The sequence below is a fragment of the Trichosurus vulpecula genome, chromosome 1, assembly GCF_011100635.1.
Source record: "Trichosurus vulpecula isolate mTriVul1 chromosome 1, mTriVul1.pri, whole genome shotgun sequence".
In the NCBI taxonomy this organism is placed as follows: Eukaryota; Metazoa; Chordata; class Mammalia; order Diprotodontia; family Phalangeridae; genus Trichosurus; species Trichosurus vulpecula.
Window position 1 is genome coordinate 404250466 of NC_050573.1, and position 21506 is coordinate 404271971.

At 36.1% G+C, this 21506-nt stretch overlaps 1 protein-coding gene across 1 annotated transcript in view; it reads right to left on the reverse strand.

The window, feature by feature from the left end:
* Positions 1 to 21506, reverse strand: part of RICTOR (RPTOR independent companion of MTOR complex 2) — a 136982-nt gene that overhangs the window by 37159 nt on the left and 78317 nt on the right. Inside the window, exons 11-20 of the mRNA XM_036759003.1 lie at positions 20600 to 20682; positions 16607 to 16694; positions 14791 to 14881; positions 14610 to 14676; positions 11863 to 11943; positions 9668 to 9768; positions 8538 to 8703; positions 8123 to 8224; positions 7915 to 7961; positions 4328 to 4463 (exon numbers count right to left, since the gene is read on the reverse strand). Coding sequence (XP_036614898.1) covers positions 4328 to 4463; positions 7915 to 7961; positions 8123 to 8224; positions 8538 to 8703; positions 9668 to 9768; positions 11863 to 11943; positions 14610 to 14676; positions 14791 to 14881; positions 16607 to 16694; positions 20600 to 20682 — 962 coding nt within the window. The remainder of the gene's footprint in view (positions 1 to 4327; positions 4464 to 7914; positions 7962 to 8122; positions 8225 to 8537; positions 8704 to 9667; positions 9769 to 11862; positions 11944 to 14609; positions 14677 to 14790; positions 14882 to 16606; positions 16695 to 20599; positions 20683 to 21506) is intronic.

Sequence of the window (21506 nt, forward strand, 5' to 3'; positions counted from 1 at the left end):
TTATTTCTCATCAGGAACTCTTAGGATAATTTTGTTCTAAGTCCATTTAAGTCTTATTTGCCGTATTAATAAAATTATTCAATCAAGAAACAGTAAGCATATTTACTTCATGCTTTAAGACTTAGTGAGGACTTTTAATACATTTTGTGACACATGGAGCTTGGTGTTTCACACACAAAAATACTACTAAAAAATCATGTATCAAATTCTATCAACAATATCAACCAGTTTTGGTATACAAAAGACCACATTAATTTGACTTTATGAAGCCATGTTTGGTATTATCTGGCATTTATTATATTTTAGGCACTGTTAACCATCTGCTTCACCATCTTCCAGGTCAAGTCAACAAATATTTATTAAGTGCCCTTACTTACTAAACGTTGGGAATAGAAAGATATGCAAAAAATATTCTGTGCTTTCAAGGAACTCAGTCTAATGGGAGAAGACAACATGCAAACAACAGTGTACAAAAAGGATAAATTGGAGCTAATCAACAGAGGAAAGGCATTTTCACTAAGAGGGTTCAAGAAAGTCTTGTTACACAAGGCAGGATTTTTGCTGAGACCTGAAGAAAGCCAAGGGAATGGAGATGATGGAAAGCATTCCAAACTTGGCGGGGGGCGGGGGGAGGCCCGCCAGGAAAAATGTCCAAAATCAGGAAACTGAGTGTCTTGGGCTAAGGGTGCCAATGTCACTGGATTTGTAGAACACATGGTTCGGGGAGTAAGGGTATAAGGAGACAAGAAAAGTATAAAGTGACCAGGTTATAAAGACCTTTAAATGCCTACAGATGATTTTAACTTTGATCCTGGAAGTAATAAAGTACTACTGGAGCTAAATGAGTGAAATGGTCAGTCCCATGCTTTAGGAAGATCTATTTGACAGTTTAATGAAGGACAGACTGGAGTGGAGAGAAAGAAACTTGAGGAAGGGACACCAATCAGTAGGCTACTGTAATAGTTCAGATGTGAGGTGACAAGAACCTGCAAGAGGGTGGTTACAGTATCAAAGGAGAGGAAATACAAGAAATGTTCTGAAGATGGAGTCAACAAGACTTGGCAAAAGACTGGATATGGGGAGTTGAGAGATTTTGGAGTCAAGAATAACACTTAAAGGGCAGCTAGGTGGCACAGTGAGTAGAGCACAGGCCCTGGAGTCAGGAGGACCTGAGTTAAAATCCAGCCTCAGACACCTGACACACTTACTAGCTGTGTGACCTTGCGCAAGTCACTTAACCCCAACTGCCCTGCCCTCCCCCCTGCAAAAAAACAAGAAGAAGAATACTTAAATTGTGAGCCTGAGTGATAGGGAGGATGGAGGTATACTCCACAGCACAAGGGAGGTTAGGAAGAGAGGAAGGCTTAAGGGAAGAACAATGTGTTCCATTTTTAAACATGCTGAGTAATATGACTATAGGCCTTGCAGTTCTACACGTCCAACAGGCAGTTGGAAACGTGAGTCCAGAAGTCAGAAGAGAGGATAGGGATAAGTAAGTAGATTTGAGAATCATCAACGGAGATAAAAGAATCCATGGGAACTGACGAGACCAAGTGAATATAGAGCGGGAAAAGAAGAAGGCCCAAGATGGAGCCCTGGGGTATACTTGTGGTTAGTGAATGTGAACAGGATTGAAGCAGTAGAAGGCATCTGAGTGATGGAAGATTTTTTTTCAGTCACTGAAAAAGTAGAGAGTTGAGTAGAGCATCTCATGAGAGTCGTAAACAAGAAAGTCAATGTCAGTGGATGAGTGTGTATGCAGGGATTTGCCTTGGGCAGGAGAAAGACCACCTCTTCACGTAAGAAAGTGGGAGGGGAAGAAGATCCAATAAAGGATATTGAGGAGCAGTCACATAGGTGGGAGAACCAGGAGAAAACAGTGTCACAAAAATCTAGAGGGAGTATCAAAGACTACAGATAGGTCAAGGATAAGGATTGAGGAAAGGCCTTTAGATTTGTTAAGACGTCACGGTGACTGTGGAGAGCAGTTAAAGTTTAATAATAAAGTCAGAAGCCAGACTGCAGAAAGTTAGGAAGAGACTGAAAGGAAATGGAGGCACCATTTATAGATGGCCTTAAGTGTTTAGACATAGGTGTTTAGAATAAGAAGAGAGATATAGGCATAGAACAATTTTTTTGAGTATAATGAGACTTGAGAATATTTTATCGAAAGTGGGAAAATATATGGAGAATAAAGGTTAATGAGAGTATGGATGACAGAAGAAAAGATAGCTTGGAAAAAGATTGTTTGTGTAGGTTGAGGGGCTTGTCATGACGAGGAGAAAGATCTCTTCATGTGAGAATTGCATGAGAGGAGAGAGTGGCAGAAGGCATCTAAGTGATACGAGATGAAAGAAAGGGAGCTCCCAGATAATGGGTTCAAATTTTTGAAAGAAATATGAGGTAAAGTTTTCAGCTGAGAGGGTGGAGAGAGGAGCCATAGGAGGACTGAAAAGTTTTGGAAGAGGTGCTGTGTAAAGTGGGACAGTGAGTTGGTAAAGAAGAAAAAGTAGGACTACCTCACAGTAGTGAAGGATCAGTTGAGGTTATACAATATAAATCTGTAGTTAACCTAGTCAGGAGAGTTTCGACATTATGTAGCAACAAAAGTGGTGAATGTCAGAGTGATCCAAGGCTGAGGCTTGTCAGGGCATAATCAACAATTTGATAATGGAGCCAGGGACTCAAAAGGACACTATAGAGAGATAAGAGAATTTCAAAGTTCATAAACACGGTAAAAGAACACTTGTGGGTGAGGGCAAGATCAAGGGTATGACCATTTCTCCATGTAGCTAAGATAAGGTAGAGGTGGTCATATGAAATGAGCAAACTGCAGAAATGGAAGGTAAAGGTGCTTGAGAAAGTATCAATACGTATACTGAAGTCCCTTAATATGATTTTGGGAGGAAACAAGACTACGAGCCGGCATTAGAGGGGAAGAGCCCTATAAGTCAATAGTTAACAGCTACCAGAATCGTTTGCATGGTAAAAATAGATGGAATGAACCTCAAAGGAGAGCCTGGGAGTGTTACGTGGGGAACAAGGAATATTCCAACTCTTTCAGCTCTATCAGTGAATGGACTTTGGGGGACGAGGAGAGAAGTATAACCAGTGTTGGAATAAGTGGCCTGATCTAAGTGCAAAAAGATAGAAAGAATGAGAAAGAAAAGATTTAAGATAAAAGCAAGTTTGTTATCTACGAAGCAGGCATGGTACAGTGGTAGGGGTAGGAAGCTTTAGAAGAGTGCACAGGGGCACTGGGTTAAAGGAAATGAGAACAAGAAAGCAGGCAGTGAAGGACAGAGCATGGGGTCTGAGTAATGATGGGGGCGGGGGGAAGTGTTTAGAATCACTGGCATAGGGTGAGTATGACTGGGAAGTTTGTTAATTATTGAGGACTGAGTTCAGGTGGGTTATCACCATAACTAGGGTTCAGCCTCAGGGTGGAGGCCTCCCATGGTGTGTGTGTGTGTAGCTGGAAGCTGAGATGAGAGGAGGATTAGACATGAGACTGGCAGAGGTAGAACTGCAAGAGGCCACAGAGGGTGCTGAGAGGGATCAATGGTTGGCCCAGGAAGGCTAGGATTCTAAGAAGCTGCCCTCCCAGACAGGCACTCACCTTACTGGGAATATTCAAGCTCAGGTTAAATATCCAAAAATAAAAACAGTCCCTGACCTTAAAGAGTTAACATTCAAGTAGGGAGAAGCAGAAAAGTCATTTCCATTTCTAAGAACTTTTCTGACCAGAAATGAAGAGATTATTTACTACATAAAAAATTATATTACAGGGTTATGGCAAGGAGAAAGAAATCACGAGTGCCAGAGGTGAATCCAACAGGCAAATATCTATTCAATGAGACTAGGGGGGCGGGGGAGTTCTACATTATTCTGTCAACATGCACAGTTACAAAACTTTGTTTTTCTGCTCCCACCTTCAGATTGCTTCCTTGGGTTCTTGATACTTGAGAAGATAAATGGGCGTGAAAGTTAACAAAGGAAGGGAGATGATGAAAGATATTTTGTGTAGGGAAAGTACCACAAGATTCTTCACGAACAGTAGTTTCTACAATTGGTATACTTACAGTTTTCAAAGCAACTTAGAGTTGCCAAGTTGAATGTTATAGCCACAGAATCCAACCTTTGTACAAAATCTTCTAGATGTCTTTGGTCTTAGCTTTACATGGACAGCAGAAATTTTTACAGCTTATATTCTTATAGTCTCCCCTAAACTTGACTCTGAATAGCTACATAAAAGTAGTGTTTTCCTTACCCTGGCAAAGCATAACCATTTGATCTGGTAAATATTCAGAGTAAAAATATATCTCACCTCTTCAGACTCAAGAAGAAATTCTGTAAACTGGCAACCCACAACTGTGAGTTGCTTGGATTTGGCAAAATCCAGATCCAAATTGGCATATAATTTGCTGCTGGGCTTGTAAAAATAGAGTAGTCGTCGTACAAACCTAAGATTAAGATTAGAAAGTTAATGTTTTCTCACAATGGAATAATTATCCTAAATCTAAAACAATCTGTAGTAGATTAAAGGCCTTGTTGATAGAAGGCATGAGACCAAATCCTAGTTCCGCTACTTACTGGGGAAAATCATTGAGTTCTCTGAGCCTGTTCCTTCTACTGTAAAAGGTGGAAAGCTGAATTTGACCAGGTATCTCCAAATTATAGCCTGAGGGCCAAATGTGGCCTATCACCTATTTTATATGGCCCAATCAACTAAGAATGGCTATTACATTTGTATATACAATAAAACTTTATTTAAAAATGTAAAACCATTCCTAGGATTCTGGGGCATAGAAAAACAGTTATGTACACCTATCTCTAAAATTCTCCTCAGCCATAAACTTTATGTCCCTATGATAGACAATTATGAATAAAAGGATGAGAAGGAAATACACTGCACCAACATTTTTATTCCACTGATACCCTTTGGTATAAATCCTAAAAAGTAGTTTACAAAATCAGGGACCTTAGAGGCCAAACACTAGCCTTTACATGAAGACCTGAAAAAGAGGGAAAACTTAACAAAGCAAACAATTCTACATTTGGGTAGCTTTTATTATCCTATTACAGGGAAGTTTTTCCTTACATTAAGTCTAAAACAGCCTCTCTGCAACTTCTAACCACTACTTCTAGTTCTGCCAGCTGAGGATATTTAGAGCAAGTTGAAACCTTGTTTCATAAGACAGCCCTTTAAATACTTAAGAACAGTCATCATGTGCTCCTCCAAATCTTTTTTACAGGCTAAATAAAGATACTCAGTTCCTTTGAATGAAATTATATACAGTTTGACTTCCAGGCCCTTCTTGGTTACCCTACCATGGACAATTCCTAGTTTATCAATATTTTTTCTCAATTATAGCACCCAAAATTGAACAAATACTCTAGAAATAGAATATTTGTCTCTCTACCTAGGGCAACAGGATTCTTAGAATGCAACTTAAAATTGAGTTCACTTTGGGAACTGCCAAATCATACTGCTGAATCATGCTGAGCTCATAGTACACTACCCCCCACTCCCCTTCCTCTATCCCCTCTATCCCTGAGATCTTCATTTCCGAGTTAGGCAAGTCTTTCTCACTTTGTATTTGTGAAAATGACTTTCTGAACCCAAGCATTAAGGTTTTTCATTGCTCCCTGTTTCACTGGATAAAAATCAGCCCAATATTTCTAAAGTCTGTCAAGATCTTTTTGGATCCTTATTGTTAGCTGGTTATTCCTGTTAATTTTATCTATGTCTAGCTGCAAACTTGACCCCTGTGCCATCTGTTTACTTACACAAGTTATTGATAAAAATGCTAAGTAAGAGTTCACTCTAAATGGTACTAGTGTAACCTAAGAATTTTTTGACAAAACACATGAAAGAAACTATAAAGCTGAAAAAAAAAAAAGACTTGGCTAGAAAAAAAAAACAGGCATTATAAAGCTAGTGATGAAACTGGATAGATGAGGGAGTGAATTATTGGGGATCTTAGACGTCAATCTTCCTATGTAGTACAGGACAGGTTTTGTTTTTCCCATGATTCTACAAAATCATGTCGTACTACATAATAGTAAGCAAGTTTCAAAATTCTATGATTTCTTAGTTTCCATGGTTAACAAGTCAGCAAAAAAAAGTTAATTTGATCATTACTATAGTTTATTTTATCAAAGAAATTCAACATAAGCATAATGGTTATAATGCTTAAGAGTCAATTAAGAACTGGGTTCACAACCCACCTGTGACACCTATTACCTGTGTGACCCTGGGCAAATCACTTAAATTTAGGCAACTTCCTAGAACTTACCTAAGTCATAGGGGTTGTGACATGCATTGATTAGAGTTCCAATACTGAGAATTCCCTACACAAAGATCACAGATGCTTAAAGTATTTTATTTACACCACAAAGTATCATTCTTTCACATTTTATTCTCAGCTAAAATAATCAAGTGCCACTTCTTTCATTGTAGAAGAGAGATCAGTTGGTTTTCCTGAATTGTGTCTTAGTTTCTGAATTTTAGTTTACAGGACAGGAATTCTGCGTGGGAAGGGCATATTTGGAAATAACTGGGATGTAAAAAAAAAAGATATTAATATATATTTTAATTAATCGCTGTGTTCTACAGTACAATGCTATTATACATGTTTCTCAGATTTAAATATCACTACTGCAGGGAATGTTGGCTAAGTGATGTAATGGATAAAGAATTAGACTTGGAGTCAGAAAGAGCCAAGTTCAAATCCTCCCTCTAACACTTCCTAGTCATGTTACCTTGTCAAGGTCACTATACCTCTCTCAACTCCTCACTTGTAAAATGGAAGTCATACTAGCACCATTCTACCAGGGTGTCCTGAGAATCAAATGAGAAGATATGTATAAGGCACTGCAAATTTTAAAGTACTATATAAATGATAGCTATTATTATAATTAACCAAAAAAGTCAATGATATGGATGTCTCATATATATATATATCATTACAATCACTAAAACTTGGTGGAAAATCTAAATTATTAAAAACATGTTTTTATGTTGAAGAAAATCTTAAAGTAATATTGAATCTTCCCGACCCCAAAATGGCTTAGACTAATTGAACTTCAGCATTTCTAATGAGAAATGTTTTGTGTACTGTCTACAGAATGATTTAGATGAGGAGCTCTTAAACTCTTCCATCAATTACCAGGTTCTTTGGAAAAAAAAAGGTGAGTCTTTGGAATTGAGAATGAAGGATGGAGAAAAGGACTGGGTGGTTAAGGGCTGCCCACAAATCAACTCAAGGACAGAACAAGATGGAGCTACTGGGGCAGGTTAAAAACAGTCACCAGCTTTGGTGGTATATGAAGGAAATCAGGCTGGAAATAATCTAACAAATCATTATCAAAATTAATAAACACTTACTGAGTGCCTGTTATCATCACTGTGACATGCTAGTCTACAATACTCTGTGAAGGTTTCTTAGTCTGAGAAATTCAGATTAGTGAATGACTAAATTGGTTAGTATCAAAACTGAAATGGAAACTACATTTTCAAAAGATAGGAAATTTTCTGAATTTTAAAATTAGAAAGTTTGCACAAAGCACACAAAACAACCTTTTTGTGAATGAAAAAATACCCCACTATGACCATATTAGTCCATTTGTCTGTTCCAATTAAAATATTATTTTAGGATATGGATCTGTGGCTTCATCAGTGTGGGGAACTTCCTCACAACAATGCTACAAAAGAGACTTGTCTGTGACCTACAGTTTTAGAGAGTTGCCTGGAACATTCAGATATTAATGACTTACCCACAGCCACACAGGCCTACACACGTTCTACTTATAAAAGAAATGAATGTAAGTTGTGTATGACACTGAGTGACTAATTTTAGTAACTATGGGGTAATATTCCCCAAGCAGTGAATTTATGTAGTTCTTACATACCTGTGTAATTGTTCATCCTTATAGTTTCTTAGATTTATATTTGGCCACTAGAAAAAAGATAATGGATTATGTAGAAACTGTCTTTTAAACCATCAATTCCTAAATATTTATGGAGGTATTAAAAACCAACAATCAAAAACGGGATCTGAAGCAATAAGAAGTATATACGTAAACTCATTTCATCAAATCACAAAATGCTCTGTCCTACCTTAAGAATGGTGCCTATGAGATTCCAATTCCATTCAAGATTCTCTTTATGATGAAGAACTTGGCTGTCTCTAAGATTGGTCATAAGAGCTTCCTCTGTATCCTTGAACCATTAGAAAGTGGGAAGGAAAATTATTTTGCAGCAAATTAATCAGATACACACAAAAAAATAAAACCCAAATTTTCAATGTGCCTTTCCACCCCCCAAAAAGCTCTACCATTTAAGGATATAATTCAATCATAGATGTGACAGATGGCATCTAAAATCTATTAACGTTAAAATATTAAATCTGAATGCTTCCCGGAGAATATAAATTAGAATTATGAAAATCAAACTATTTTTTAGATAAAATTACATACACAGTTTCAATTAAGAAATGTCACAAGTCACTTAAATTCAGGCTTCACATAAATACCTTCAAAACAAAAATATCTTTCTGAACTCGGAGGTACTGATCTCTTTTTTGGTGTGTGGCCATCGCTTTCTGAACAATGTGATCTAAATGAAGACTATAAGGCTTAGGCCCTCGTTTCTTCATCTCATGAAAGCGTTTTAAGCAGTTCAGAGCTGCACTGGCTCGCCTAATAAGGAAAAAAAAATTGTAATTATTACTACAACAAAGCATAAATTCCTTAAAAGTTGTTATTATGGCAAATCAGACCACAGCATGTACAATTTTAATGCAAGAGATAGTTAATTAAAAAATTATGGGACCACATTTTTCTTTGGATTTCCATAAAAGAGCAACTAATATACTTCCTAGATTTTGCAAAACAACTGATGAAATTGGGCTACTAAATTTGTCAGCAGTCTTGATCCTGACTCATACTTTCAGCCCTAAAAATGTAGACTATTTCTTGGAAGAGAGAGAGGTGATAGATGTGGAAATGAACCAGAAAGCAAATATAAAGTACAGTACCAAGTGCCCATAGCATGGTCATTTAAGTTTTTAAAATTTTGGTGAGGAAAGCACAAATGGAACTAGGCTGATATGAGTCTCCAATTCCCTATGGTGAACTTCTACAAACCCAGTTTACCTTTCCCCTTTAGCCTAGCTCTCTCAAGTTCCTCCTCGTCCAAGTTTTAAGCACTGCAACTCCAGTGATAGTGCACTTTTCTTGTTTTTGCAAATTTTGTCTATAACTATTTTAGTACTGAGAATCTAGAGAGGTGTCTGTGCCTATAATACAATTTTGGTTTCGTATTTACAATATTTAAAATGATATACCTAAAAACTCAAATTCTACAATACTATTTATCTCTTCTTTTCAAAAATTATCACTGTTGCAGGTACTCTACATGAATGACCCCAAACAATGTATGGCAAAAGAGTAATGAAGAATCCTCATGTGATTTTACTGTCATATCAGTTGTGTAATGTACAAGAGAAATGCTATGCATTTTATGCAAAAAGCATGTTGTGAACATTTCTTTCCTTGCCTGCACTAAAAACTGTCATAATACCATATATGTGAACTTAAAGTAATTATAATAGAACCTTCACATGCTAAGTATCTTTAAAGATCTGGGATAGCTCATACTTACAGTCTTTTCTCTTTAGGGATGTCAAAGGATGCTGCCATGTTCATTAACGTTGGTAAACAGTGCAAATGATGGCTATGTGAATGAGGAAGGATTGTGTTTGCCTAAAAACAAATACCACATGAATATACCATAAAAGGCTGATTTCATTACTTAAATGATCTGTGATTTTATCAGTGTGGGTAATTCCCTTTACCAATGCAGACTGCAACCCCTCTACACCTTAAAAGATCGTCTTTATCAGTTGTTGTGGCTAAAAAATAAAATTACCATGCAGCTAAACCTCTAGAGAGGAGGTTCTACAAACCTACAGAGGCTAGTCTTCAGACAATACACATATTCAGGCAAGAAGCACCTGTACTTGAACCCTTTTCAGCTTGGAAGGACCAACCAAAGTTGTGCTCAAGAACCCAAGGTTATCCTCCATGCAAGGATAAGATATCGAAGTAGGAATTCAGTGGAGGGTATGTGTATATACATATATGCATATGGAAGATACATATGTTTATACTCATATTACATTAAACAAATCATGCAGAGCCCCTTATTCACAGGCCTTTTAATTCAATGTAGTTTTTTTTAAGTGGCATTCAAATGAATTCAAACTGGTTATCTTCTTGAAAACTTTCTTACATGAGTATGTGTGAATCTGAAATCATTGGGCCTAATTTATCCTAAATAATACTCTCTAAATAAAAGTTTTAAATAATTCTTACAGTTTGAAAAGAAACCTAAATATACATTTAGTGAGATGTTGATTTGGCTTGTCTCTTTGGAAAGCCAATATTGGTACAATAACAAAATAGGGAAATAAGACAAAGTGGTATGAATTTGAGTGTGTATTGTTACTGTTAAGGATGCCTTGGGTCAGGTCTCAAATCCAAAGCAAAACTTTAAAGCCTGTAGACCCTTACTGAGGGAACAAAAATATCTGCTCAGTATTACAGGGGGTAAAGGAAACCAAAATGAACTGTTCTTTAATTGACCATCAATCTGCAATTACTATTGAAATCATCTCATTTTTCTTTACATCAAACACCATAATTATTTTTCCAAGAGAAGTCAACTTTGAAGTTAGAAACTATAAAATGCAATTTTAAAAGGTCTAGAAGCTAGGAGAGGAAAGGAGATAGTAGATATTGCTTTCTATTTATCTGTCAAAGCACTTACTTTACTTGCCAATAAATTATAAAGAGGTTGGGCTAGCCTATTTTCTCTTCACATACTTAAAATGTTTTTTTGGCCTTCTCCCACCTCCCTCTCTCCTATTATCTTGGCTCCAAGTTATGATTTACTAGAATATAAGTTTCTCATGGGCAAGGACTGTAATTTATCACCTTTTTATCCTGAGCACTTAACACAGTGCTTACATAGTATATGATGAATAAACTGTTGTTGAATTTAAATCTGTCAATCTGTTGAACTAAATTTATGCTCTGATAACATGCATCAATAGCAGAGGGAGTCAGTCTTTTTGGGGCAAATAGCTTACTCAAAACAGTCTCCCAGTTATATATGTTGCTGACTTAGCAAGAAAAGCAAAATAAAAATTCCTCCAAACTTATACATACATTTCTATTAAAATAAGACAATTTTGTATGAACTTCTTTACATACAGTAGTAGTTTGAGCACAAGAGTTTTCTGCATCTGCTATATACCCAACTGGGTAACTACTACATGTGATTTACTGGCTTTTGGAGTGGGAAGTTAGAGAGAAGTAAAGATCTGGATGGCTATGGAGTATCAATCTATACAGTGAGTATAAGACTTTGTTAATCTAAAAAGTACGGATCATAATAACTTTTGAGTTATCAGTGCAGGCCACTAATGCACAGCATAATTATGATTTCAAAGAATGTTTTTGAGAACTGCTAAAGTTGAAAAATTCAACACCCTCCAGACAATATGAGGATGACCCTCTCTAAATTTATATAATCAGACCCTCTGAAGGTTTATGCTCTGCTGGCATAGTGTTTGAAAACCCAGGTATACCTCCATGCCAAAAGAAGGAATAAGAAAAGATTTCAGTTAAGCTAATGTAGTAAGCCACTACAGACTGAAATATAAAATATCAAGAGACATGTGGAAGAAATATTCCCCCCCCATAATTGTAAAGATAATTCATTTTAAAGTTATTTATAGAGCCAAGAACTTAATAAAATCATAGTATATTGAATTCATAAGATGTTAGGCTTACCATATGTAAAAGTTCCCCTAATAGGATTGTAGCTCTAATTGAAACATGGTCATCACTGCTTGTTATTACTTCAACCAAACCCTTTGGGGGGGGAGGGAGGGAAAGAAAAGAAAAATTTGCTGTAATATTTCATAATAGATATGTAATATCTCAGGCTAATTTTACCTACTATAAATTGATGGTACATAATCTTAGCTTGCATTTTTATCACTCTTGAGAAATGTTCTCACATTCTTACTATCCACAATCATGTGCAGCATGGGAAATTTTTTAAAGGCAAACATACTGAATAAAGGAATTATTTTTATTTATCAAACTAAAGAACTAAAATTTAGCTAAACTTAAAAAAAATGAACTAAACTTCCTAATAAAAATACAAACTTAAAAATGAAACATAATACCCTATTATTTTGGACACATTAGGGTAGATATGGCCACACTAAACATACCCTATATATATGCCTATACTTTCTCATTTCATTTCATTCTCAATCTAATTAACTTTTCCTTAGAAATGTGCTTCTCCTTCTGACTGTCAAAAGCATTGCCATTCACCCAATCTTCCACATTTAACATCTTAATGTCACTTTTTTGGACTCTTCCCTCTTCCTCATCTTTCATATCTCAAAGTTACTAAGATCAAGTCCACTTTTAAAATCTCTTGCATTCATCCTTTCTCTCCTGATGTCACCAGACAAGTATAGACTTTTTATTACTATTCACTAGAACTAGTGCTATGGACTCCAAATGTAGTCAGTTTTCCTATAAGGAGACATATACCTTCCTAAAAATCAGTGTGCTAAGCAAAATGGAACAGCAAAAACTACAGAGTTTATAGTGAAAATGGGGTAAGAGACACAACACTCAAAAACTCTGTTAGTGACATAAAGCAAATTAGGATTTAATAAAAACAGCAGCACAGTTTAATACATGTTATATGGTTAAGAAATACATAAATACTACAATAAGTAAAGAGGCAGCTAGGTAGTGCAGTGGATAGTGCCAGGCCTGGATTCAGGAAGACTCTAGTTCAAATCTAGCATCAGACACATACTATATGACCCTAAACAAGTTATTTAACCTGTCTGCCTCAGTTTCCTCATTTGTAAACTAGGGATAATAATAGCACCTACCAGCCAGAGTTCTGAAGATCAAATGAGATAATCATAAAGCACTAAGCACAATGCCTGGCACATAGTAAGCACTTACATAAATGAGCTAGTATTATTATTATTAAATAGTGGTAGTGCGGTTCCTATGAAGACAGAGCTGGCAAAGACAATGGCTGGGGGCGGGGAGGGAGACGGAGGTATGCAGGATGGGGCAGGAAGGCAGCCCAAGCAATTTAGGGATAGTGAAGGAGAAACCACCCAAAGCTCTTGTAGATTTTCATTCAAGTTGTCTCTAATGGTCCATAATGTGGATTCTTTTATGCCTTTTGCCTGGGAGATATCACATGCATGTTATCTCATTTTTTAAAAAACATTTTATTTCAAGCTTCTCTTCAACATTTAAAGGTTTCCTTTTGCATTCTCTGCTTGGCAATTTTGAAGTAAAGTACTCAGATGTGTGGGATTTTGCATTTTTTTTTTAAATACGTAAAAGTTCTCAAAAGCAAAATAACAGAAAAAAAACTACCTTCTAAGGAAAACATACACTATGAACTGAGGTAGCCGGTAAATGTCTGAGGTGTGTGCATGCAGGAATTCTATGTATTTCTATGTGAGCTCAGTTCATTTGGATGCAGTTTTATGCATTCTTGCATATAAGCACATGCAAAATTTGCACTATGTTCAAATTGGCCCCTAAAATATCAATCACATTAGAACAAACATGCATTTTCAAAACAAGAATTATAGCATAATTGACTGTAGGTCTCTAAGCCTTTACTCTAATCTCCTCTGCCATGCTATTGCAAAAAGTTAAAAGATTATGGATTCCTTCTGCGTAAATATGATCATATTATTCCATATTTCAAGCTCAAACTCCTTAGTCTGGCATTCAAGACCCTCACAATTTTGGTACCATTCTACCCTTCTAGGTTGCTCTCTCATTATTCTCCTCTACATATGTCAATTATCGATCAAACCGTTTCTTAAGAGGCCCTACATTTTTCATCCTTTGGATTCTTTATGTCTGGATTGCCTTCCTTCTCTGTCTACTCCCTACCCTCTTAAAATTTTTACATTCTTTTACAACTCATCTCAAATGCCAGTCCTTTCACAAAGCCCATCTTGACCTCCTAGTCCATAATGATTTCTCTCCTTCTAGGGCTTCACAGGGCAATTTGTTTGCAATTCTCTATGACATTATTAGAGAAAATTTTGTATTGTAGTTATTTATGTGTTGCAGACCCCTACCAAACTATAAACTCTTTAAAGGCAGGGCTGTGTCTTCTCTAAACTTTGTACACATCAATGTCCAGAACAATGTTCTGTACAAAATAAGTGCTTAAGGAATGCTGGTTAATTTAAAATAATTTTTATGTCACTTATAGAGTTCTTCAATGTAAAATATCTCATTTGATGCTTCCTTATAACAATTTCATGAGTTAAGAGCTAGAAAGGAATTATTCATTAACTCTTACTTTCTATATAAGGAAAATAAGTGTTTTCACTCCTACTTCAGTGTTCTAATTAAATTGGCTCTCATTATATATCAATGAAGTAAATTTTGCTGTTTTGAAAGAAATCATCAGAAAAAAATAAGGTAAATTCTGAAATACTATTTACGATAATTTCACTTACCTCTAAAAGTCCATTAGTAATGAAAGCAGAAAGTACCAGTGCCAAATAATTATCCATGAGGTCTGGTCTACAAACATATTAACACAAAAATGTTTAAATGTTTTTCATCATGTTATACGGTTTAGGAAAAAAACACTAATTCTAATAAAAAATGTAACAATATGCTGTCACTAAATTCTACCTGGATCTGGCTCGGTGGGGAAGAATAGTTTTAGCTTCAGCTGCTACAAAGCCATCTGAAAGTCTCCAACAATCTTGGAATCTACTTGGATCTAAAATCAATAAAAATGCTAACATTAGGAACAAAGAAATGTACCTATCACAGCTTTCTTTCTTAAAAACTGTATCACTTTTGGTAACATTCTGTTGTACTCAGAAGAAATCTGGAAGATTATCAGACAAAATACAATCAAAAGCTAGAAAAATATCACTTATTTGAAATGGACATTTGATGAATACTTAAACAGTATTTACAAAGGATATTTGTGTTTAAATAAATATTGATTATTCACAGTTAAATAATAGTTTGTGAATTGTGTACTTAGATCTCCTGTTTCCTTACAGGATTTTATAACTAGAAGGTACCCGATATAATATCAAGTTCAGAAACTCCTATATTGAAGATGAAATTCCTTTATAAATTCACCAAAAATTACTTAATATCTGCCTGAATACCTTAATTGCTTAGAATTCTACCTCATGAAGCATGCCATACTTTTTGGGGATGTTAGGAAGTTCCTCTTCATATTAAAGTTAAATCTACCTCTTTGTAACTTGTAGCCAAGAAACCTTGTTTTACACTCTAGAATTATATAAAATGAGGCAAATATCTCTTCCTATTTAAAAAGTGCTCTAATGTTTAACTTCTCACTTCCACCTCCTTGCTTCTCCAGCTTCCTTCAAGTATGAATTAAATCCCACCTCATCCAGAAAGCCTTTCTTGATCCCCCTCAATGCTAGTACTTTTTCTCTGTGAACTATTTCCCATGTAGCCTGTAGATAGCTCGTTTGTACCTGGTTATTTGCATGTTGTCTTCCTCATTAGACTGTGAGCTCACTGAGAGCAAGGGCTATCTTTTCTCTCTCTCTAGATCCTCAGTGCTCAGCACTGAATGGCACATAGGAGGTATTTGTTCTGTTCTAAGTTCTCTCCAAGCTGAATATCCACAGTTCCTTCAATATATAATACAACACAATGTCATACTCATGACACAGTTTCAGGTTTTCCTCTTCAGAGAGTGAGTAAAGAAAGCTGAGCACACTGTGGTTTGTCAAATTCCCTAGTAAATATAGCATTCAGAACTGAAAACAACATTCTAGTTCTGCACTCTCTAGTTTAGTAATACTATTACAGGATATTATAAGACTAAATTAATTTTCCTAACAGTCAAATCAGTTTCCTCACAGTGAGCTTGCAGTCACTGAAGGTCCCTTGGTTTTTTTTTTCCCCTCTTTGTGTGTGTTTTAAATCTTATTTTTCAAAATTTTATTTTCAATTCCAAATTTTCTCCTTCTCTCCTCCCTCTCCCCTACTCATTAAAAGGGCAAGATAAACAAAACCCATTATGAATATGTATAGTCATTTCCTTACTCCACTCCACTCCCATCTCCTCCAAATAACACAAGAAAAAAGAAAGAAGAAAATGTGTTTCAGCCTGCACTGAGTCCATCTGCTCTGTCTAGAGATGAGTAGCATGTTTCATCAACAGGCTTTGTTGCACCTTTGGAATTATGGCTGGTCATTGTACTAATTAGTTACTAAGTCTTTCGAAGTTGATTATCTTTACAATATTGTTATTGTGCAAATTGTTCTACTGGTTCTGTTCACTTTAATTTGAATTGGTTCATCTAAAAAATTTTACGCAGATTTTCCAGATCATGGGGGCACTGCGTCCCTAAACCCCACAATGTGGAAGGGATAATTGTAATGATAAAATGACAATTTTTAGCAGGAAAAAGATATGCAAGAATGACTGCACCTTGTTTTCAATACCTACCTACACTGAGCAGTGCTTCAATGAACTCTTCAGTCACAACTGGTAGAGGCAGACGAAATATATCATAGAGAACTTCAAGCAGACCCCGCTGCAAGTATGAAGAGTCATATTTTATATAGCTCACATTTATACAGCTTTTCATTTAATTCCAACAATCTTGTGAGGGAGGTGGTATAACTTACTATCTCCCTTTTGTAGAAGAGTCAACTGAGGCTCAGATGGATTAAGTACCTTGCCCAGAAACACCCAGTTAGAAAGCATAAAATCTGCGACCCAGGTCATCTGATTCCAAGTCCAATGCTCCCACACTATGTATAAAGCTTTTAAGACAAAATGTGCTCTTTAACCTGAAATTTATTTTTAAAATTTCTGGTATGTTCTTGGTAAAGGAATTTATACAAACTGAAATACTGTGAATGTGGGCTATCGGTCCTATATTCTTCATTTGAGAGGTAAACATTGAAACCAAAGGAAGAGGTACTAGTAGAAAAACTGGAGTATACCACAGTAGCTGTGTTGAAAGCCTGATTATTCCCTCCTCCACTTATGTAGCCTAGGAGGAATCAGAAGGATTTGGCAGTGAGCTCGGATTTGATTTACGTGTACAAGAGGACATAGTACAGCTTTGGTCTATTGTACGTTAGGCTTCTTTTTTCCTGTAGGAATGATTAGACAAATTACTACAAATGAGAGGCTTGAATAAGGAAATTTAACAAGTGAAATTCCCTACCTGGCTAAAATTGTCAGGCATCTTGGACTTAGTGGAGCCTGACCAATATATGAGTCAATATATAATGTTGCAGTATATAACAATGAAGAATCCAGTAACATTGCTGATTGGTAGACTCCTTCTGCCTTGAATTTTTCCACTGAAACTTACTACAGCACAAAGCAAAGAGAAGGCTAGCATCTAAAAGAATGTTTAAAAAACAATGTCCTTTCAGTGATCAATTTTTTATTCATAATCTTTTTGTTCCATTAAAATAAAACTAGCGATGTCATTTCATCTGTGTAAGGAGATCCCAATAAGCAGCTTCCTCTTTTAATGCAGACCTTCAGTGCAACACCCAGTCTTACAGAATTGGCTGGGCACTGAGAGTGATTTGCTCAGGGTAACAAAGCTACTGTGTTACAGGTAGAACCTAATCCAAGCCTTCCTTAAATACAAGGCCAGGGGCAGCTAGGTGGCGCAGTGAGTAGAGCACCAGTCTTGGAGTCAGGAAGACCTGAGTTCAAATACGACCTCAGACACTTGACACTCACCAGCTGTGTGACCTTGGGCAAGTCACTTAACTCCAGTTGCCCTGCCTTCCCCCCTCAAAAAGAAAAAAGAAAAAATCCAAGGCCAGCTCTCTATCTACTACACTATACTGCCTCTTACTCCCTCCCTCTTCCTTTCTATTTGCCTATCTTCTTTCCTCTCGGTTTTTTTTTGTTCTTTATATAGTTAGTATTTCCAACTTCTTCCATCTTCAATCCAACATGCTTTGTCCTCCTTTCTTGCCTCAATCAAAGAATAAGAGGGAAAGTAATGGTAAAATATTTTTAAAATTTGTAAATAAAAAATCAAGAGGAGGAAGGGCACTGCAGGTCTAGGACCTGTCCTTTCATCGATGTAGAGATCTTCTATTGTGGAAACTTCTTCCGTCAATGCAGACATATCATTTAAGAAATACATCTGGGGGTTCTGACAGGGTAAGTAACTGCCATCTTTTTTTGCCCACTTAATAGTATTTTATTTTTTTTTCCCACTTACATGTAAAGGTGGCTTTCAACACTCATTTTTATAAATATCAGGTTCCAATTTTTCTTTCTCCCCTCCCTCCTCCCCAAGATGACATGCAGTATGATATAGGCTATACATGTACAATCATGTTAAACATATTTCCACATTAGTCATGTTGAGAAAGAAGAATCAGAACAAAAGGGAAAAATCACAAGAACGAAAGAAGAGAGAAAATAGCATGCTCCAATCTGCATTCAGACTCCATAGTTCTTTCTCTGGATGTGGATAGTGTTTTCCATCATGAATCTTTTGGAGTTATCTTAGATCACTGTATTGCTAAGAAGAGCTAAGTCTACCAATTTGTCATTACACAATGTTGCTGTTACTGTTTAAAATGTTCTGGTTCTGCTCTCTTCACTCAGCATCAGTTCATGTTAGGTCTTTCCAGGTTTTTGTGAAATCCACCTGCTCATCATTTCTTAGAGCACAATAGTATTCCATTACATTCATACACCACAACTAGTTTAGCCATTCCCCAACTGATGGGCATCCCAATTTCCAATTCTTAGCCACCACAAAAAGAACTGCTATAAATATTTTTGTATATGTGGGTCTTTTTCCCTTTTTTATGATCTCTTTGGGATACAGCCCTCAAAGAAGTATTGCTGGATCAAAAGGTATGCAGTTTTATAGCCCTTTGGGCATAGTTCCACATTGCTCTCCAGAATGGTTGGATCAGTTCACAACTCCACCAATGTCATTTGTGTCCCAATTTTCCCACATCATCTCCAACATTTATCATTTTCCTTTTCTGTCATATTAGCCAATCTGATAGGTGTGAGGAGGTACCTTGGAGTTGTTTTAATTTGCATTTCTCTAATACAGACCTGCACAACTTATAAGCTTCTTCAGGTCACAGAAAGGTTAGACTAGAGACAGACTGACGACCATTGGTTGTAGCAGATCATGTGATGAACAGGAGCAGGTGGAGTGGCAACGCTGCATTTTTCACAGATCACCTAAAATCCTCTGATGAGCTACAATCAGCCTTCAGGCTATATGTTGTGTAGGCCTGCTCTAATCAATAGTGATTTGGGGCATTTTTTCATCTGACTACAGGTAGCTTTAATTTCGTCATCTGAAAGCTGTGTGTTCATATCCATTGGCCATTTATCAATTGGGGAATGACTTGTATTCTTATAAATTTGACTCAGTTCTCTATATATTTTAGAAATGAGAACTACCCATTTTCTTACAGTTAGAATGAATCAGAGGCAAAACCATCAATCTGAATGCTCCTGAATGCCTCTCAAGTTTATGAATGTGCCTTGTAAATAAGTATGTTTTACTAATCTTCAATCTTTTAAAAATCAGGAATACTAATAGTTTGGATTGATATGGCACTTTTCAATAGCACATTTTTCTCTAAAGCAGAAAAACAAAGATAAGCTGGATGGCATAGTGACTAGAATGCCAGACCTGGAGTCAGGAAGACCTAAGTTCAAATCTGGCCTCAGACACTTACTATTGTGATCCTGGGCAAGTCACTTAACCCTGTTTGCCTCAGTTTCCTCATCTGTAAAGCTGAGCTGGAGAAGAAAATGACAAGCCACTCCACTATTTTTGCCAAGAAAACCCCAAAATGAGTCATGAAGAGATAGACATGATTGAGAAACAATTTGACAACAACAAAAGTATTGATGTACATTACAGAACACTATCCATACATATTGGGAACAAAATGTATAAACACAGAACTACAGAATCTTAACCCTGGAAAGGACCTTAGCAATCACCTAGTTCTACTCCTATCTTTTTACAGATGAGGAAACTGAGGTCCATCATGATCATCATAATCGAGTGCCTTTCTCAGGGTCATACAACAACCAAGTAAAAGCCCAGAACTGGAAATCAGCTATTCTGATTTCCATTCTATTGCTTTTCCACTATATCAAAGGTCTTAATGAATGTTATCCTATTTAATTTCAAAGTCTCTATTCTAACTGGAGGGTCAGCAAGGCACAGTGTATTAGATTTAGAACCTGAGTTTGTATCCTAACTCTGTCTCTTACTACCAAGTTGGCCTTCAGCAAGTTACTTGCCCTTTCTGAGCTCCTGTTTCCTCATCTGTAAGAGAGAGTTGTATTACATGACCTTGAAAAATCCTTTACAAATCTAAATTTAGGGTACTATCTATGATCCTTGCCAAGAAGAGAGGTGTGGCTAAAAAGTCAAGAAAAAACAACCACTCAAAACATTTTACCTACCCGAATTTCCATATTTGGTATACAAAGTACCCCAATGAGAGACTGGATCCCAGAGTTGCCAGGCTTACATAAACTAATTATGCCTGTTTAAGAAAAAAAACCATAGAAACATAATTATCTACTGCAATCAAATACTTCAATCAACAAGTAACTTCTGTAACAATTTGGCTATAACTAGAATTTAAAATATTTAAAATATTATTCTAGTATAAATTATATAAACAATATTCTTTCTAATCTTGACTAACATTTTCCAGTGCATACGAATAACTTCTCTACTGAATAATATAAAATTTATTTTAATTTTCTTATTCTATTTTTAAACTCAAATATATATGTATATACATATGTGTGTGTATGTGTATATATATATATATATATATATATATATATATATATATATATGTGTGTTAAACACTAAATCACTGTGGCTACTGCTAAATGAGTTTTTGAAGGGAAAAAAAAATCTCAGAGGGAACAGAAGTGAGACTCCTCTTTTTTTAAAGTGTACTTTTATTTATTTTGTTGAGTAGTTCCCAATTAAATTCTTTACTTTTTAAAATAGGTTTTCATTGATATTTTATTTCTTATATCACCATAGTACCCTATGTATTCCTCCCCTTAATCTTCTCAGACAGCGATTTCATGACAAAAAGTTATCTTTTAGAGAGCAAAATAAAAAGTCCACACAACTGATCAGTACATTAAAAGTCTGAAAACACGCAGTATCTAATACCTATGGACCTCCCACTTCCACAAAGGAGTAGGTACAGAGTGTCTTCTCCTATCTCTTTATTCAAGTCCCACTTGATCTTAATAATTTTCTTACATTTACATTTTTTTGGTGTATTATTGTTTTCATTTCCATTTTGTTTACTTCACTGCATCCATTCATATGGATCTTTCT